At 33.8% G+C, this 15796-nt stretch overlaps 1 protein-coding gene across 12 annotated transcripts in view; it reads right to left on the bottom strand.

Moving 5' to 3' along the window:
• Positions 1–15796, bottom strand: part of LOC150104068 (USP6 N-terminal-like protein) — a 615889-nt gene that overhangs the window by 154632 nt on the left and 445461 nt on the right. For all 12 annotated transcript variants that reach the window (XM_090397263.1, XM_090397258.1, XM_090397257.1 and 9 more), the window contains one exon: positions 15525–15605. In XM_090397263.1, the coding sequence (XP_090253389.1) occupies positions 15525–15605 (81 nt within the window). The remainder of the gene's footprint in view (positions 1–15524; positions 15606–15796) is intronic.

Consider the following 15796-nt stretch of genomic DNA (forward strand, 5'->3'; position numbering starts at 1 on the left):
AAGATATATTGATAACATTTTCCTGATTTGGAGCCTGGCTGTGAATCTCTCTTGAATTTCCTAGAACATCTAAATAATCGACCTCCGAACATAAAATTTATGGCTGTTTTTGAAGTAATGGTTTTCTTCCCTTTTTGGACATCAAACTGACCTGTTCCTCAGGGAAATTAAAAATCTCGATTTACAGAAAAGCTATCCACAGCAACAGATATCTCCACGATCAATCCCATCATTATCCTCCTGAAAAGTATGGAATCATTTCTACACTAGGACATCGTGCTCGCTCTCTTCTTGATGATGAGACAGAACTTAATAAAGAACTCAATTTTCTCAGGTCTACTTTTCAACTAAATGGTTATTCACAAAAAACAATTGACAAATTCCTATTAAATTCACTCGCTCGCTATAATGAAGAGACCAATAGGGTGAAAGGTAATATTTATATACCATACATAAGCTCTATCTCACCCAAATTGGCCAAGGTTCTTAGGAAATACAATATAAGAACTTTATTTACTCCTCTTCCGAAAATCCGCTCCTCAGTGAGTTGTCCGAAACCCAGACATCACAACCTTAAATATCCCAGTGTTTACCAAATTTGGTGCAACTGTGATACACCGTACTTTGGCCAAACAGAGAAATCGATCAAGTTACATTGAAGAACATAAGAGAGAGCGACGTCAGTTACAGGAGAACACGAGCCAATGCTTTGTCTAGTCATGTTCTATTCTTGGCCGATTCTAATGAAGAAAACTTTAGCCATATAGTCCTATGGGACAAGCCTAATAACATTTTCTATTGCCAAGATGAATTAGAAAGAAAGATAATAGAATCAAAAGAAATCATTCTCGACCCCCCTACATCTCAACCTGAGTTACAACCTTTCAGACTGTCACTGTGCTACGCTCAAATACTGGCATTCACAAGATGCTATATGCATGCATACGTCCAACTATGAAGCCAACGAGAGAACAATGTGCAGACTTCAACATTTCAACATTGAATATATATATATATACACTAACTTTTCGTAATATTTATAATTATTTCCTCTATGTTTTACTGGTTATTTCTTTTTTAATGTGCACCTGAAGAAGGCTGATACAAGCTGAAACTAGATGTGCTAATAAACTTTGTTTTCATTTTTCTCAGTTTCTAGTCATTCAATTTTTTAAAAAATGTATATCAACCAAGTAAATCAATCTTCCTACAGCTCTAGTCCTTATGATGAAGCAACTCACAATAATATCAGGGATTTCCAGAAAACCTTGAACAGGATAGGCCTGAATATCAGCAGGTTAGTGTTTTTCCTTTAAAGAAAACATTAAAATGGAATGGGCTAGAAGGATTTACCATGGAGCAAAGTTAGATCTTTGCTCTATGGTAAATCCTTCTAGCTATCTGGATATTTGATACTAAATGCACTCTGGCTTTTTTTTAGTAAAAACACCACGTTATCTCAAAAAATTGAACAATCTCTCTCTCTCTCTCTCTCTCTCTATATATATATATGTATATCAGGGGTGAATATTCCGGGTGTGCAGTGCTCATTTACGAAATATCAGTATCATCGATATTACATTTTTGCATTTATTCCTGTTAAAGACTCACCCAATTGTTTGCAGACTTTGCACGATTCCTAAAATTAAACAATATACTGTACTAATGCTTCATGAAGAAGCCGCTTTTTGCTTCGTAAACATACATTAAGACTGGTAGGGCTAATGTATTTGATACTTTTAGTCTGGTTTGTTTTTGAACTAGGTTTGGTTTAAATATAGAGTTAATTACACCTGTTATTTTTAAATATTTTGCAGTTTTTATGTTTATATCTTTTTCATTTTCATATGTGATCATACATCCTAGGTAGTTAAATGAATTCACCTGTTCTAAGATCTTGTTATCTGTTACTATTTTAGTTCTTGCTGGATCTTGTCCTTTAAAGGCAATAGTTTTTGATTTTTCTGTTGATATTATCATACCATAATCTTTGGCTATCTCATTTACATCTAAAATAGCTTTCTGTAAGTTATCTTCAGAACTTGTAATTATTATTTGGTCGTCTGCAAAAAGGAGTGTTTAAGTTCACTGTAGGAGAAAGTTTAATTCCTTGATGTAAATTTTTATTCCATTTTATTATTATTTCATTTAAGTAGATATTAAAAAGAGTTGCTGAGAGGGGACATGTTGGATCCCTTGGTTTATCTCTCTCTCTCGTATATGACAGCTTGTGATTTAATCTTATTTGTATTTGATTATTTTCATATATACTTGTGATAGCTTTTAGGATATTATTTGTATTTGTCTTTCTTTTAATATATTAAATAATCTGTTTATTAAAATAATAGAACAACTAAATACTTCAAATTATCCTGCATGTGAAATATCATATGAAGGAGAAAAGCACATCAAATTAAAAATGTCACCATTTTTACAGGTTATAGGCCTGAGAAATAGAACTATCAATCCTTATCTTGGACAAAAAGAAGCACACTTAAAAAATATACAGGTAGTTCTCACTTTACAAATTCCTGCTTCACAAATTTTTTGGATCAGAATTTTTATTTTAAATTGTGCACGGCAAAGGCAATTTGGGGCATGTATGGGGAATTATGCAGTATGTAATGACATAATGATCAGTCAGAGCAAGCCTCCATCTCTCACGAGCCTTGTCGACACAAATATGTTATTCACAGTTTTCTTCAATTACACCTAATTTTTTATTTTGTTTTCTTTTTAACTATATCCCTTTCACTTTTCCAACAATGTCAAAAAGAAGCAACAGTGCAAAACCAGAAAATGAGCAAAAGAAACAAAGAAAAGCAATTATGTTAGAGAAAAAATATGAAATTATTACCAGGCCATCAAGTTGGTAGCACTGTTAAAGCTCTTTCTGAGAAATTTTCTCTTGCCACTTCTGCAGTCTGCACCATTTTACAGGATAAAGAAAAATATTTGAAAGAAGTAAAAAAATGCACAATCTATGCAGTTTATATAGTTGCATAATAAAGAAACAGGCAGTAAGATTCCTCATATGGAAAAACTGTTGTTGTCGTCGTCTTGTCCTTTTGAAGAGTCTTAGATATTTCCGTGTGCTCCTTGTACTGCTTTGGCTATGTGATGATTTTGTTTGTATAGAGCTGTTGTTCAGGATTAGGATCTATTTCTTGCAAGGCTGCTGTAATTGCTGGACAGGTGAAGATGTGAGTGGGTGTCAGTTCAGTATTGGGGTAGTTGTTGCAGTTTCTATATGTTCTCGTATCATCTGTATTGATCGTCATTCCTCTATAATGTCCTGTTCGTAGTCTTGCTATCGTGGTGGAAGTCTTTCTGTCAGCAGTGATTTGGGGAATTTGATGTTGTATCACTGATTTCAGTGGAATTAGTTCAGCTTTTGCTAGTGCACTGGCATCAGCAAGAGGAAAAACTGTTAACTGCTTGGATAAGCAAGCAAACTCAACGATTAAACTGTTACCTATGTAACCATTTGTATTAAAGCATTAGCCATTTTTAAAATGCTGAAAGACCAAAAAGGGGATGACTGCAAAGAGACTTTTGCTGCAAGTAGTGGAGAGTTGACCAATATAAAAAGCAAACTGGTTAGCATAGCATTAAAGTACAAGGTGAAGCTGGAAGCGCTGATAGTGAAGCTGCAAAATGTTATCAGGAAAAATTAGAAGAAATAATTAAAGAAGGAAATTACTCACCATTGCAGATTTTTAATGTCGATGAGATGAGCCTTTTTTGGAAACGGATGTCTGCAAGAACTTACATAGCAAAAGAAGAATCCTCAATGCCAGGTTTTAAAGCATCAAAAGATCGCATCACTCTACTATTAAGAGGAAATGCTGCTGGCAATTTAAAACCTTTATTTGTGTATCGTGCATCAATCAGAAAATCCAAGAAGCTTAAAAGGAATTAATAAAGATACTCTCTCAGTAATATGGAAGGCAAATAAGAAGGCTTGGCTCAAAAGTCACCTATTCAAAGATTGGGTTATGTATCACTTTGTTCCTGAAGTGAAACCTTATTGTGAGAAAAAAATTCCATTTAAAGTGCTTCTGATAATTAACAATGCACCTAGCCATCCATTTGCCCTAATGTAAAAATGGTCTTTTTACCTCCAAATACAACTTCTCTTTTAAGACCAATGGATCATGGAGTAATTTGCAAACATTTTAAGCACATTATCTCAAAGAGACTTTTGAAATGTTAATAGAAGCAACTGATAAAAATGGAAACTTTCCTATCAAAGAGTTTTGGAAGAGATTCCACATTTTAGATGCAATTTGAGTAACTCAGAGAGACAAGCATAAAGTTTCCAAAAAAACTATGAAAGGAGTATGGCATAAACTTTGTCCTCAGTTTAATGATAATTTTGAAGGCTTCTCTGAAGACCAACAAAGATTGTGAATTCTGAAACTCAAGCAATCTTAGGTATGGCTAACCAGTTGCAAATGAAAGTTTTGGAAGGTGATGTTAATGAGCTGCTTCAATCTCACACTATCGAACTCTCACCCAATTATATCCTTGAATTAGAGAGATGAAGAAGAAAAAGACAAAGAAGATAATGAATATGAAGTTCCAACTTGGTTTTTCACTTTAAAAGGCTTAGAAGAAGCATTTAAACTTCTCAAAAAAACTCAAGCAATATTTGAATTGCAAGATTCAGACTTTGAAAGATTTAGTAAATTTTCCAAAATGAATAATGCTTCTGCTTGCTATCAAGTTATTTCAAATAAAAAGAAGTGAAAGTCAATGAAAATGCCACTTGAGGCTTTCTTTGAAAAAAAAAAAAAGATGCACCGAAGCTTCCTAATACATCTCCTACTACCTCGATTCACCTGGTGATATAGAAATGAGCTAATTTTTTTTTTCAAAGAATCTTTTTTAATTTAAAATTTTTCTTATGTTATTTTTTAAATATGTAAATCTTTGCGAAGTAAAGTATTTTCTTATCATTTAATATTCATTTTAGATTTTATATATTCCTTTTTACAAATGTAACTCTCACTTATAGCATTATTTCTAAGGCAAATAAACTCCTGCTTTACGAATTCCCAATTTGTGAATGGTCACCAGGAAACCAATTAATTTGTAAAGGCAACTACCTGTTTATAAAATATACTTTAGCAGTACCTACATGATTATATGACAGTGAAATTTTAGCAATAAATAAACAAAATAAACAAAGAACAAAAATGAGTGAAACGAGATTCATGAGAAAAAACTGCAAAATACACATTATTAGACCAATAAGAAAAAAAGGAAACAAAATTTCAACGAACTAAAAATGAAATTAGCATGACTTCCAAGCCTCCATAAAGTCTGACAACTCATTGTGGAAAGTTGAGCACTCAGCATAATAAATATTATACCTTGCCTTGAATACATTCAATGTTTTGAGTACTCGACACCCATTCTGGCAATGCATTCTACTCATTAACCACCTACTAAGCAAAAATCTCCTGTTTTGCTTTCTTGGAAAAAAAAAAAAGGATTAAAACCAAGTGTATCATTTTTTGGTATCTTTAATAAAAAGTCAATATTCAGGACTCTTGAATATTGATTGAGAACAGAATGTGGTCTTCAGAGCATAGCAGATAGGAGGAGAGGTGATATTATGATTGAGATGTATAAGTTGGTGAGAGGAGCCTATCAAATAGATGCAGGGGAATTTGCATAGGATAATGAACGATGCTAGAACAAGAGGTCATCTCTGGAACCTGTAAAAAGAACATGTGAGTAAGGAAGCAAAAAAGGAGATTTTTGCTTTCGGGCATGTATAATTATGGTGGGAGCAAGACCCAAGATATTCACATCTGAGCTACTTGTATATAGAGGCTAATGACCTCATATCACTTACCTTAGTATGTATCCCATAATGCAAATCACACCCCTTTCGGGCATGTATAATGCTATGCATAATGGGAAGGGCCACTACCCAGGAGAGATACCAAGGTTGAAGTAATTGAGAAGTCATATATATCTCATATACAAGTAGTCAAAAGGTGCTCAAACTAATTAATAAAAATCTCTGGATGAGAGAAAGATGTTGAAAGTTTTTTTACCCTGGGTATATTATATGTTAAAGATACTAAGAAATTACATACTTGATTTTAATCCTTTTCCCAAGGAAGCAAAACAAAATTTTGCACATGAAATATATTCATGTCTGAGCTACTTGCATATAGAGGCTAAAGACTTCATATCACCTGCCTTATTATGTATCCCATAATGCAAAGCAATGCATAGCATTATACATGCCCAAAGGGGGGGGGGAGTGCTTTGTATATTTCACATACAAAACTTTATTTTGATTCCTTGGGAAAAGGATTAAAACCAAGTATATAATTTCTTGGTATCTTTAATGTATAATATACCCATGGTAAAAAACTTTCAACATTGACTTTATTTGCCTCTGCAATGTTTCCTTATCATCAAGATCTCTCCTGGATCTGGCTCCCACTGATGAGACTTCAATAAAGGTTGAAACCGGTCTGGGTAGTGGCCTTTCCCATTATGCATGGCTTTATACATCCAGAAGGAGGTGTGCATATAACATACCCATAATATACATAATATACTTGGGTATATTATAATGTATGTATAATATACCTAAGGTAAAAAACTTTCAACATCTTTCTCTCATCCAGAGATTTTTATTAATAAGGTCAAGCAATTTTTGACTACTTGTATATGAGATATATATGATTTCTGCATTAATTCAACCTTGGTAACTCTCCTGGGTCTGGCTCTCACTGATGAGAACTCAATAAAGGTCGAAACTAATCTGGGTAGTGGTCCTTCCCATTATGCATAGCATTATACATGCCCAAAAGGGGTGTGTGCTTTGCATTATGGGATACATGCTAAGGCATATGAAGTCATTAGCCTCTATATACAAGTAGCTTAAATGTGAATATATTTCACAGGCAAAACCTTGTTTTGTTTCCTTGGGAAAAGGATTAAAACCAAGTATATAATTTCTTGGTATCTTTAACATATAATATATTCAAGGTAAAGAAATTTCAACATTGAATTTATTTGCCTCTGCAAGCTCTCCAATGTTTCCTTATCAACAACATAGCCAGGTGACCAGATCTGTCCAAAGGAATTCAAATAATCCCCAAGATCTCTTGCCTCCTCCTCATCTGAAAGCAAAGTTTTCCCAATATGGTAAACTTCATTCCATCTTCTCTAGGCAAATTGCATAACTTTACACTTAGCAACAGTGAAATGGCATTCTCATTCTTCATCCCAAAGCATAAAACTATTCAAATCTCTTGTAACAACAATACGTCAGAACTTAATAATTGCTCTTCCTAATTTAGCGTCACATGGTTCATGTTCCTTCACCAGCAACTAAAGTCAGTCTTCTATATTCACCCTTTCTTCTACTAGCAACAGAACTGTAGAATTCTTTAGGGGTTTTGCTTTATTGCTCCAGTTAATCTCTTCTCATATGCCAATTTCTCTTTTCTTACTACACTTGTCATTTTCCTACCCATGCCTTAATCTTCTCATGCTGCTGATGGGATATCCTGTTCTTTATATCTCCTGAATAACATGCTCTTTTTCAAAAACACTTGCATAATTTCATGATTTATTCATTTTAATCCTACTTTATATATTCTGTGAACCTTAAGAATACAATGTGACACTGTCATAAGTAACTGATTCTGGACCAAGTCCTAAGCATTGCTAACTTCTCTCCCATTCAACTGATTAAGCCTCTGCACATCACTAATCTGTTCTTAATATATCATATTCCCTTGCTCTGTAATTCCACACATCACTTAGTCTGTGAAGCTTGTACCTGCCTAAAACTCCCCATGTCAAAACCACACTATCACTCTCTGTACAACTGGTGACATCAGATTATCTTACAGTTCAATTTTTTTTTTTCAATTTTTAATGATGGCCAATTTTGAATAAATAAATAAATAAAAAGGAAAATTTAAGTTTTAGTTTTTATTATTGGGTTGGCAAATAAGTTTGTTCAGTTTATGCGTTAGTACAAATTTACGCCGCTTTGCCTATAGCTATTGTTGCACTACTGCACAATGCTATTGTGCAGTTGGAAGGCGACATTTCACATAACCTTTCAGTGAATTTTCGTTTGTCCTACTCCAGTTGCATGTATAACATATTTTTAGAAATGGAAAGAAATAACGTACACTACCAGCATATTTTGCTTTTTTATTTAAAAAAAAAGGCAAACAATGTCAAATGATGACAACTCGTATGGCAAAGTATAAAGTTCTCTTCGCTATAACCTCGGTATTACCTGGTCTACCTATTCACTGATGAGACCTAAATAAAGGTTGAAACCGGTCTGGGTAGTGACCTTCCACCATAATGTATAACATCAAACATCTCCTAGGAGATGTGTTTTACATTATCGGTAATACTAAGAACAGTGATCACAACTTTACCCACTTTTGCAACGAGTTGCTCTAGTGTTGAACTATGTGCTTTAGCTTACGATAAAGTCCATCAAAACTTTCATAGTTTGCTATATTCGACATCAAACTCTTGGATTCCTATCTCTTTGAGTTTCTTATTCGGCTTTGAAATGTGAGATTTAATATCCCCTTAATAATTTAAATAATGTTACATCGCCGAAGTGAAGCCTATTGGCACTTTAAGGAATTTATGGGTGCACCTTTTTGACAACTCGTATAGCAAAGTATAAAGTTTTCTTCGCAATAACCTCGGTATTACCTCGTCTACCTACTCACTGATGAGACCTCAATAAAGGTTGAAACTGGTCTGGGTAGTGACCTTCCACCATAATGTATAACATCAAACATCTCCTAAGAGATGTGTTTTACATTATGGGTAATACTAAGAATAGTGATCAGAACTTTATCCACCTTTGCAAAGACTTGCCCTAGTGTTGAACTATGTACTTTAGCTTATGCTACAGTCAGCAGAAACTTTTATAGTTTGCTATATCGGCATGAAACTCTTGGATTCCTATCTCTTTGAGTTTCTTATTCGACTTTGAAATAATGTGGGATTTAATATCCCCTTAATAATTTAAATTCTTATAATGAATTTTCTGTGCTCAAGGATAAAAAAGTAGTTTACACAAGAAAAAAAATTAGAACTTTAAAATTATCTTTGTATTTTAAAAAAGAAACTGAAATGTTAAAGAAGAAAAATGTTCTTTCTTAAGAAAGTTAATAACTTAAATGAATTAAAGGTACAAATATTTCATACTGAAAGTAACAGTACATCATCAAAGTAGAACAAACAGTTAAAGGAATGGAATACAAAGTACAGAACAGTCAGTGGATTACCAATTAAATTGTTGCCGCATGCCAGAAGATGAATATTAATAAAATATTATTAAATAATTCTTAAAAAAGCTATTTCATTGATGGTTGCATAAAATAACATAAAATAAGAATTTTCCAAAGTATATTGCAAAGATTTCTGAATTTGTTATACGTTCAGGATATTTCAGCTGTAAAAACAAGATCTACAAACAAGTTGAAGGTACTGCCATGGGTAGCCCTCTGTCTCCACCTTTGGCAAACTATTTTTTGAAACATCTGGAAGAGATCTTGTTTTCATCCATTCATCCCCAACCCTCTCTTTGGTTTTATTATGCGATGACGTCTTTGCTTATTTGGTCACATGTTGAAGAGGAACTTGCCACATTTCTACAACAGATAAATAGCCTTCACCCTCGCATTCAGTTCACCATGGAAAAAGAAAAGTCTGGTAGTTTATCATTCTTGGACATCCTCCTTACACGCACATCCTCTGGTACTTTGTCAACAAGTGTCTATTGAAAACCTACCTCTACTGGCAGATACATTCATCAAAAGTCTGCTCATCACACCTCTCAAAAAAATCGGTATTATCAAATCTGTAATTAAAAGAGCACATAAAGTATGCTCCTCCCCATTAACCCCTTAATGTACCAATTAAAAATCAGAAAGCGGTAGTTTTTCTGCCAATTTTTTGGCGAGGGTGATTTGCTGGATCAAATTCATCATTATTTGAAAAATAATGATGAATTTGTGCAAACGCAAACGAAATAGCCAATACACGCCGTTGGCAAGTTCTCTCGGGTGAAAGGAAATAGGCGCAAGATTGTCTAGCGTCTATATTTGGTTGTATTTATATGGGAAACCAAAATTCAAAATCGATGCAATAAACAAAAGACGTGTCACAGACGTCTTTGTATGTTAAGGGATTAAGCTTACAACAAGAACTTTTCACTATAAAAAGTTAAGAGAATCTAATGGTTACAACCCTAATCAAATCCAGCAGATAATGTTCCAACACCTCAGGATTCTTCAACAGACTGCAGAGTTCCAATCCCTTATATTTCAGGCATCTCAGAACCTATTGGCAGAATTTTTAAGAAGTATCATCTTATTCCCACATATTTTCCTATCAACAAAATTTCTCACTTGTTGCCATCTACAAAAGACAAACTGGCACCTCTATCATTAGCTAGTGTTTACCAGATACCTTGTGAATGTAATTTATCATACTTTGGACAAACAGGCAGTTCTGTGGAAAAAAGAATGAAGGAACATCAGTATTATATCGAATACATGAAATCTCATAAGTCTGGTCTAGCACAACATAGCACTGACACTAAACATAATATCCAGTGGGATAAAGCTTGTCTTCTCCACAGATGCAAGTTTAAATACGAACACCTTTTGATAGAAAGTTGCAAAGCTCTTTTCCATTGACCGAATTTGAATCGAAATGACTGTCTCTCTCTCTCCCAAAAGTTTGGGAGATTCTTATCTTATGCAACAATCCATGAAATAGTTTTTTAAGAATTATTTAATAATATTTTATTAATATTAATCTTCTGGCACATGGCAACAATTTAATTGGTAATCCACTGACTGTTCTGTACTTTGCATTCCATTCCTTTAACTGTTTGTTCTACACTAATGATGTACTCTTACTTTCAGTAGTAAATATTTGTACCTTTAATTCATTAAAGTTATTACTGTTGGTTTTATACATGTTAAGTTATTAATTTTAATTATGCCACAGGTACCTCTAAAGATTTCTTAAGAAAGGTTAAAGGTTCTGCACAACTTTTTTGTTGTTTTCAAAGAAAAAAAAATATCAGTTAGGTAAATTTGAATGGCCACTATTGAGAGGGGAAGAAACTGTACTTGATAAGACTGAAGTTAACTTTGTTTTTTTATACTGATCCCATACATAAGAGGTTGAGGGACCTATAAGAATATCAGTGCTGTGCATGTGGGGATACAGATGAGTAACTGAGATAGAAGTTTACTGTTTTTTTTTATTTTTTTTCAAAAAGCTTCAGGTTGCTGTTGTTTGGAAATACTTCATGAGGAAGGCTGTTCCAAAAGACAGAGGTGGATGGAAAAAAGATGAAAAACAGAAGGAGATTCGGTGTGTGTTTGCAGTTGCGCAGTAAAGGAGTGCTGGGAAGCTGCTGCTCTTGTATTAACAGATGAACAGAAAGTAGCAGAATAATGGTTGCTAATTCACTGGAGCAGTCACAATGGAAATACCTGTGGAAAGACAGAGTGCAGAAACACTGTGCCTATGAGATTATTATTACATAACACCTCCAAGGAGTCCAAAGACTCATCGAGGAAGGGTACCTACTCTACAACTCTCCATCTCCACCACCCCCACCAACCGCCTACATCATATACACCAACGGCATCTATCGCTGACCACCACCACCACCACCACCAGTATTTTCACAGACAAACATCCATGCTCACAATGGGATTCGAACCTGCAGCCTTTTGGCTGGAGAGCGGATGTGCTAACCACTCGGCCAAACAGCATATAGGTTGAAGAGATTCTGTAGGAGATGGATCATCTAAGAGCCTAATTGCTCATCTAAATGGCATCATGGATTTTAACAAGTTTTAGCTGAATCATCCCAAACATGTGAGCACTATTCTAAACATGGGTGGATTTGGGATTTACATATAGTTAAGAATTAGTTGGGTGTAAAACAGGCTCTTGAATGAAAGAGAAAGTTTCTTGGAATGCTGAATAGCATTCCAAGAAACTTTTATTCTGGAAACCAGTATGAAGATGACACACATAGCAAAGGTGTGACTTTCATGCTAACAACAGATGCTAGAAGAGCACTAATTGAATGGAAACCAGTTTCTGAAAGAATCATCAAAGCTAGATTTAAAACTAAATACAGAAATGCGACTATAATAAACATTTATGGACCAACAAACAATGCAAAAACAGAAGAGAAATCATTCATACCCACGTTACTATTTCCTACTTTTGCATTCATGCAAAAGTAGGAAATAGTAATGTGGGATATGAACGAATAATGGGAAAAGAAGGTTTAGGAAACTGTAACGAAAATGGGGAAATCCTAAAAGACTTTTGCACTTTCAATGATATGATCATAGGAGGAACCGTATTTAAACATAAAGACATCTATAAACAGACTTGGATATCACCTGATAAGAAATCCAAAAACCAAATAGAGAATATTTTAATAAACAGACCTTGGAGAACTTCTTTGATGAATCTAAGAGTTTGGAGAAGTGTAGATGCCTTTACAGACCACTTATTATTGATTGCAAAAATAAAAATGAAACTAAGAAAAATATTTAAAGGCAAGAACCAAAGAATTAGATACAATATATCCAAACTGAAAAGCAAAGATACAAAAGACAAATATAAAGTAACATTAAGGAATAAATATGGAAGCCCTATAGAATAACATAAGGAAATAGACATTGAAGAGATCTGGGAAAAAATAAAGAATATATTTAATAGTACCGCTAAAGTAGTTCTGGGAAGGCAGAGTAAGAATCGCAAACAATGGATCGCTGAAGAAACCATCAAATTATGTGAAGAAAGGAAAGCTTTATGGAATACACTTCTGCAAAGTACAGAAGAAAACAAAAGAAAGGATAAATGAAAGATACATGCTTAAAAACAGACAGGTACAAAAAAGTGCAAGGAAAGATAAAAGAGTTTTCCTGAAGGAAATGTGTAAAGAGGCTGATGAAGCAGCAAGTAAATTTGACCCAAAGAGATTGTTTGAGATAACAAGAAAGCTAGCTGGGAAGAGTTTTAAAAGAAAAGGGCCTGTAAAAAATAAACAAGGAAAGTTACTCACAAATGAAGCAGACATAGAAAAAAGATCGGTAGAACATTTCCAAGAAATTTTAAACAGAGAAATAGATAACCTAGAACAAGAAATACCAGAAGAAGAAATACTTAAAATAAATACAGGAACTATAACTAAGCTAGAAATAACTCATGCAGTAAAGAAAACAAAAAACAATAAAGCAGCTGGGAGTGACAATATACAGGCTGAACTACTTAAAGCAGATATAAACGCTGTCGAAATGCTACACCTGCTATTTAATCAAATATGGGAAAAGGAGGAATGGTCAGAGGACTCCTGGTTAAACTGCCAAAAAAAAGGGAGATATAACACTTTGTAAAAACTGGAGAGAGATTTCACTTCTAAATGAAAGCTAGAAACAAGAAAGCTAGCTGGGAAGAGTTTTAAAAGAGAAGGGCCTGTAAAAAATAAACAAGGAAAGTTACTCACAAATGAAGCAGACATAGAATTTTGCTAGAAAGAATGAAACAAGAAATTGAAACTAAACTGAGGAAAGAACAGGCTGGGTTCAGACCAAATAGATCTTGTATTGATCAGATAATAACATTAAGAATAATTGTTGAACAGTCAATAGAGTGGCAGAGTAGCCTATATTTGGGATACATCAACTTCGAACGTGCATTTGAAACGTGCACAGAAAGACTACATGGAAGTTAATGAAGCACTACAGAATTCCTCAGAAAATCATAAATATAACAAAGAAAACTCATGAAAAATACAAAATCCAAATAATAAATAATGGCAAACTATCAGAACCATTTGCAACAAACACAGGAGTAAGACAAGGATGTATACTCTCCCCAACCATCTTTCTGATTGTCATTGACTGGGTGATGAGGAAAACATCTGAAGAAAGAATTGGTATTCAATGGGGATGGTCAAATAAAATCAGTGACCTGGATTTTGCAGACGATTTTGTGCCTTTTGGCACAAAAACATCAACACCTCCAAAAGAAAATAGATAATTTAAACCAGGAAGCAAATAAATGTGGATTGAAAATAAATCATAACAAGACCAAAGTAATGAAGATAAACTCCAAACAAGAATTAGTCTTTGAAATACTAGGGAAAACACTGGAACAGGTAGATAATTTTATCTACCTGGGATCAGTGATCAGCACACAAGGAGGAACCAAACAGGACATACAAAATAGAATCCAGAAAGCACAGATTGCATTCAATATGATGAAGACAATTTGGGGGTCCAAAGAAATAAAATTAAAAACCAAAATCAGGCTCTTCAACAAATGTTAAACCAGTTTTACTATACGAAGCTGAGACATGGTCACTAACAAAGGAAAACATAAATAAAATACAGGTCTACATAAACAAATGCTTGAGAAAGATACTAGGAATATACTGGCCAAATAAAATAACAAACATAGAACTTTGGGAGAGAACAGGTCAAACCAACATCAGAAATGAAATCACTAAAAGAAAATGGAACTGGATAGGTCACACAATCAGGAACCCAAATAAAGAAATAGCAAAAATTGCACTAGAATGGAATCCCCAAGGCAAGAGGAAAAGAAGCAGACCCAGGATAACATGGAGAAGAGAACTAGAAATAGAGGCAAGGCGGCTGGGACATTCCTGGAAAGAGATCAAAAAAGAAGCATTGAATAGAGTCAGATGGAAGTCAATGGTTGTGGCCCTATGCTTCGCAGGGAGCGAAAAGGATAGGTAAAGTAAGAGGTCATGCAATAGAATAACTGTTGATCAATTCATTGTCTCTTTAGCATACTGTGTGAAATGTAACTCAGCTTGGCCTTTGTATATTTGAATATACTCCAGATGATGACCTTAATATGAAGGTCAAAACGTCGCGAAATTAAAAATAGTTTTTTTTTTATAACATGGTTGTAAAAAGTCCATAATTTCTAAAATGAATGCTGATCACTGTGTAACACTGAAAGAAAGGACTTATTCCTAATATGCCTTGCATTGGTGTATGAGCACAGTAGCCCACTTCTCACAATTCTTTATCTTATCATTCAAGTCTTTTGACTCTGCTGCTCCCATTGAGGCCATTCCTTATTTACAAAAGTAAACAATTTACAAAATTGGATGGAACATGTAAACCAAATGGCCAATACTCAATATCCTAAACAACTAATAAAATAAAAAGCTAATTTTAATCTAATGTGGCTATTAGATTAAAATGAGAATGGAACAAAATCATAAGGTTTACATCTGTATTTGAAGTTAATGATGAATATCTAAGAGTAAGCTTTGCCAGCTTCCATTAATACAAATATTAAAAAAAAAAAAAAAAAATCTAAAATACTGAACAAAGGTTAAATGAAAATCCTATTATAATAATATTTAGACTAAATTATCAAACAATTTCATAATAATAAAAAAAAAAGTGATAACTCACTTTTTCTCCTGTTGAATACTTTTCCCAGTTCTGAAGCATCTTCAGCCATTTTTTCAATCTTTCTTGTTCAATATCTCTGAGCTTTAAATAAATTACAGAAAACAAATTATAGATGCGGTAGCTTTTCAAAAATATACAATATAAAAACTGCTTCAATAACATAAGCTGCTATTAAAATATTAGTCTGGAAGATCAAGTGCTGAATATTCCAGTTTTATCACCAATACTATTACTACTAATAATAAAAGTTGATTTGAATTCATTCTTTTTTT

The sequence above is a fragment of the Typopeltis vanoorti genome, chromosome 8, assembly GCF_054136105.1.
Source record: "Typopeltis vanoorti isolate ZY-2024b chromosome 8, IOZ_Tvanoo_1.0, whole genome shotgun sequence".
In the NCBI taxonomy this organism is placed as follows: domain Eukaryota; kingdom Metazoa; phylum Arthropoda; class Arachnida; order Uropygi; family Thelyphonidae; genus Typopeltis; species Typopeltis vanoorti.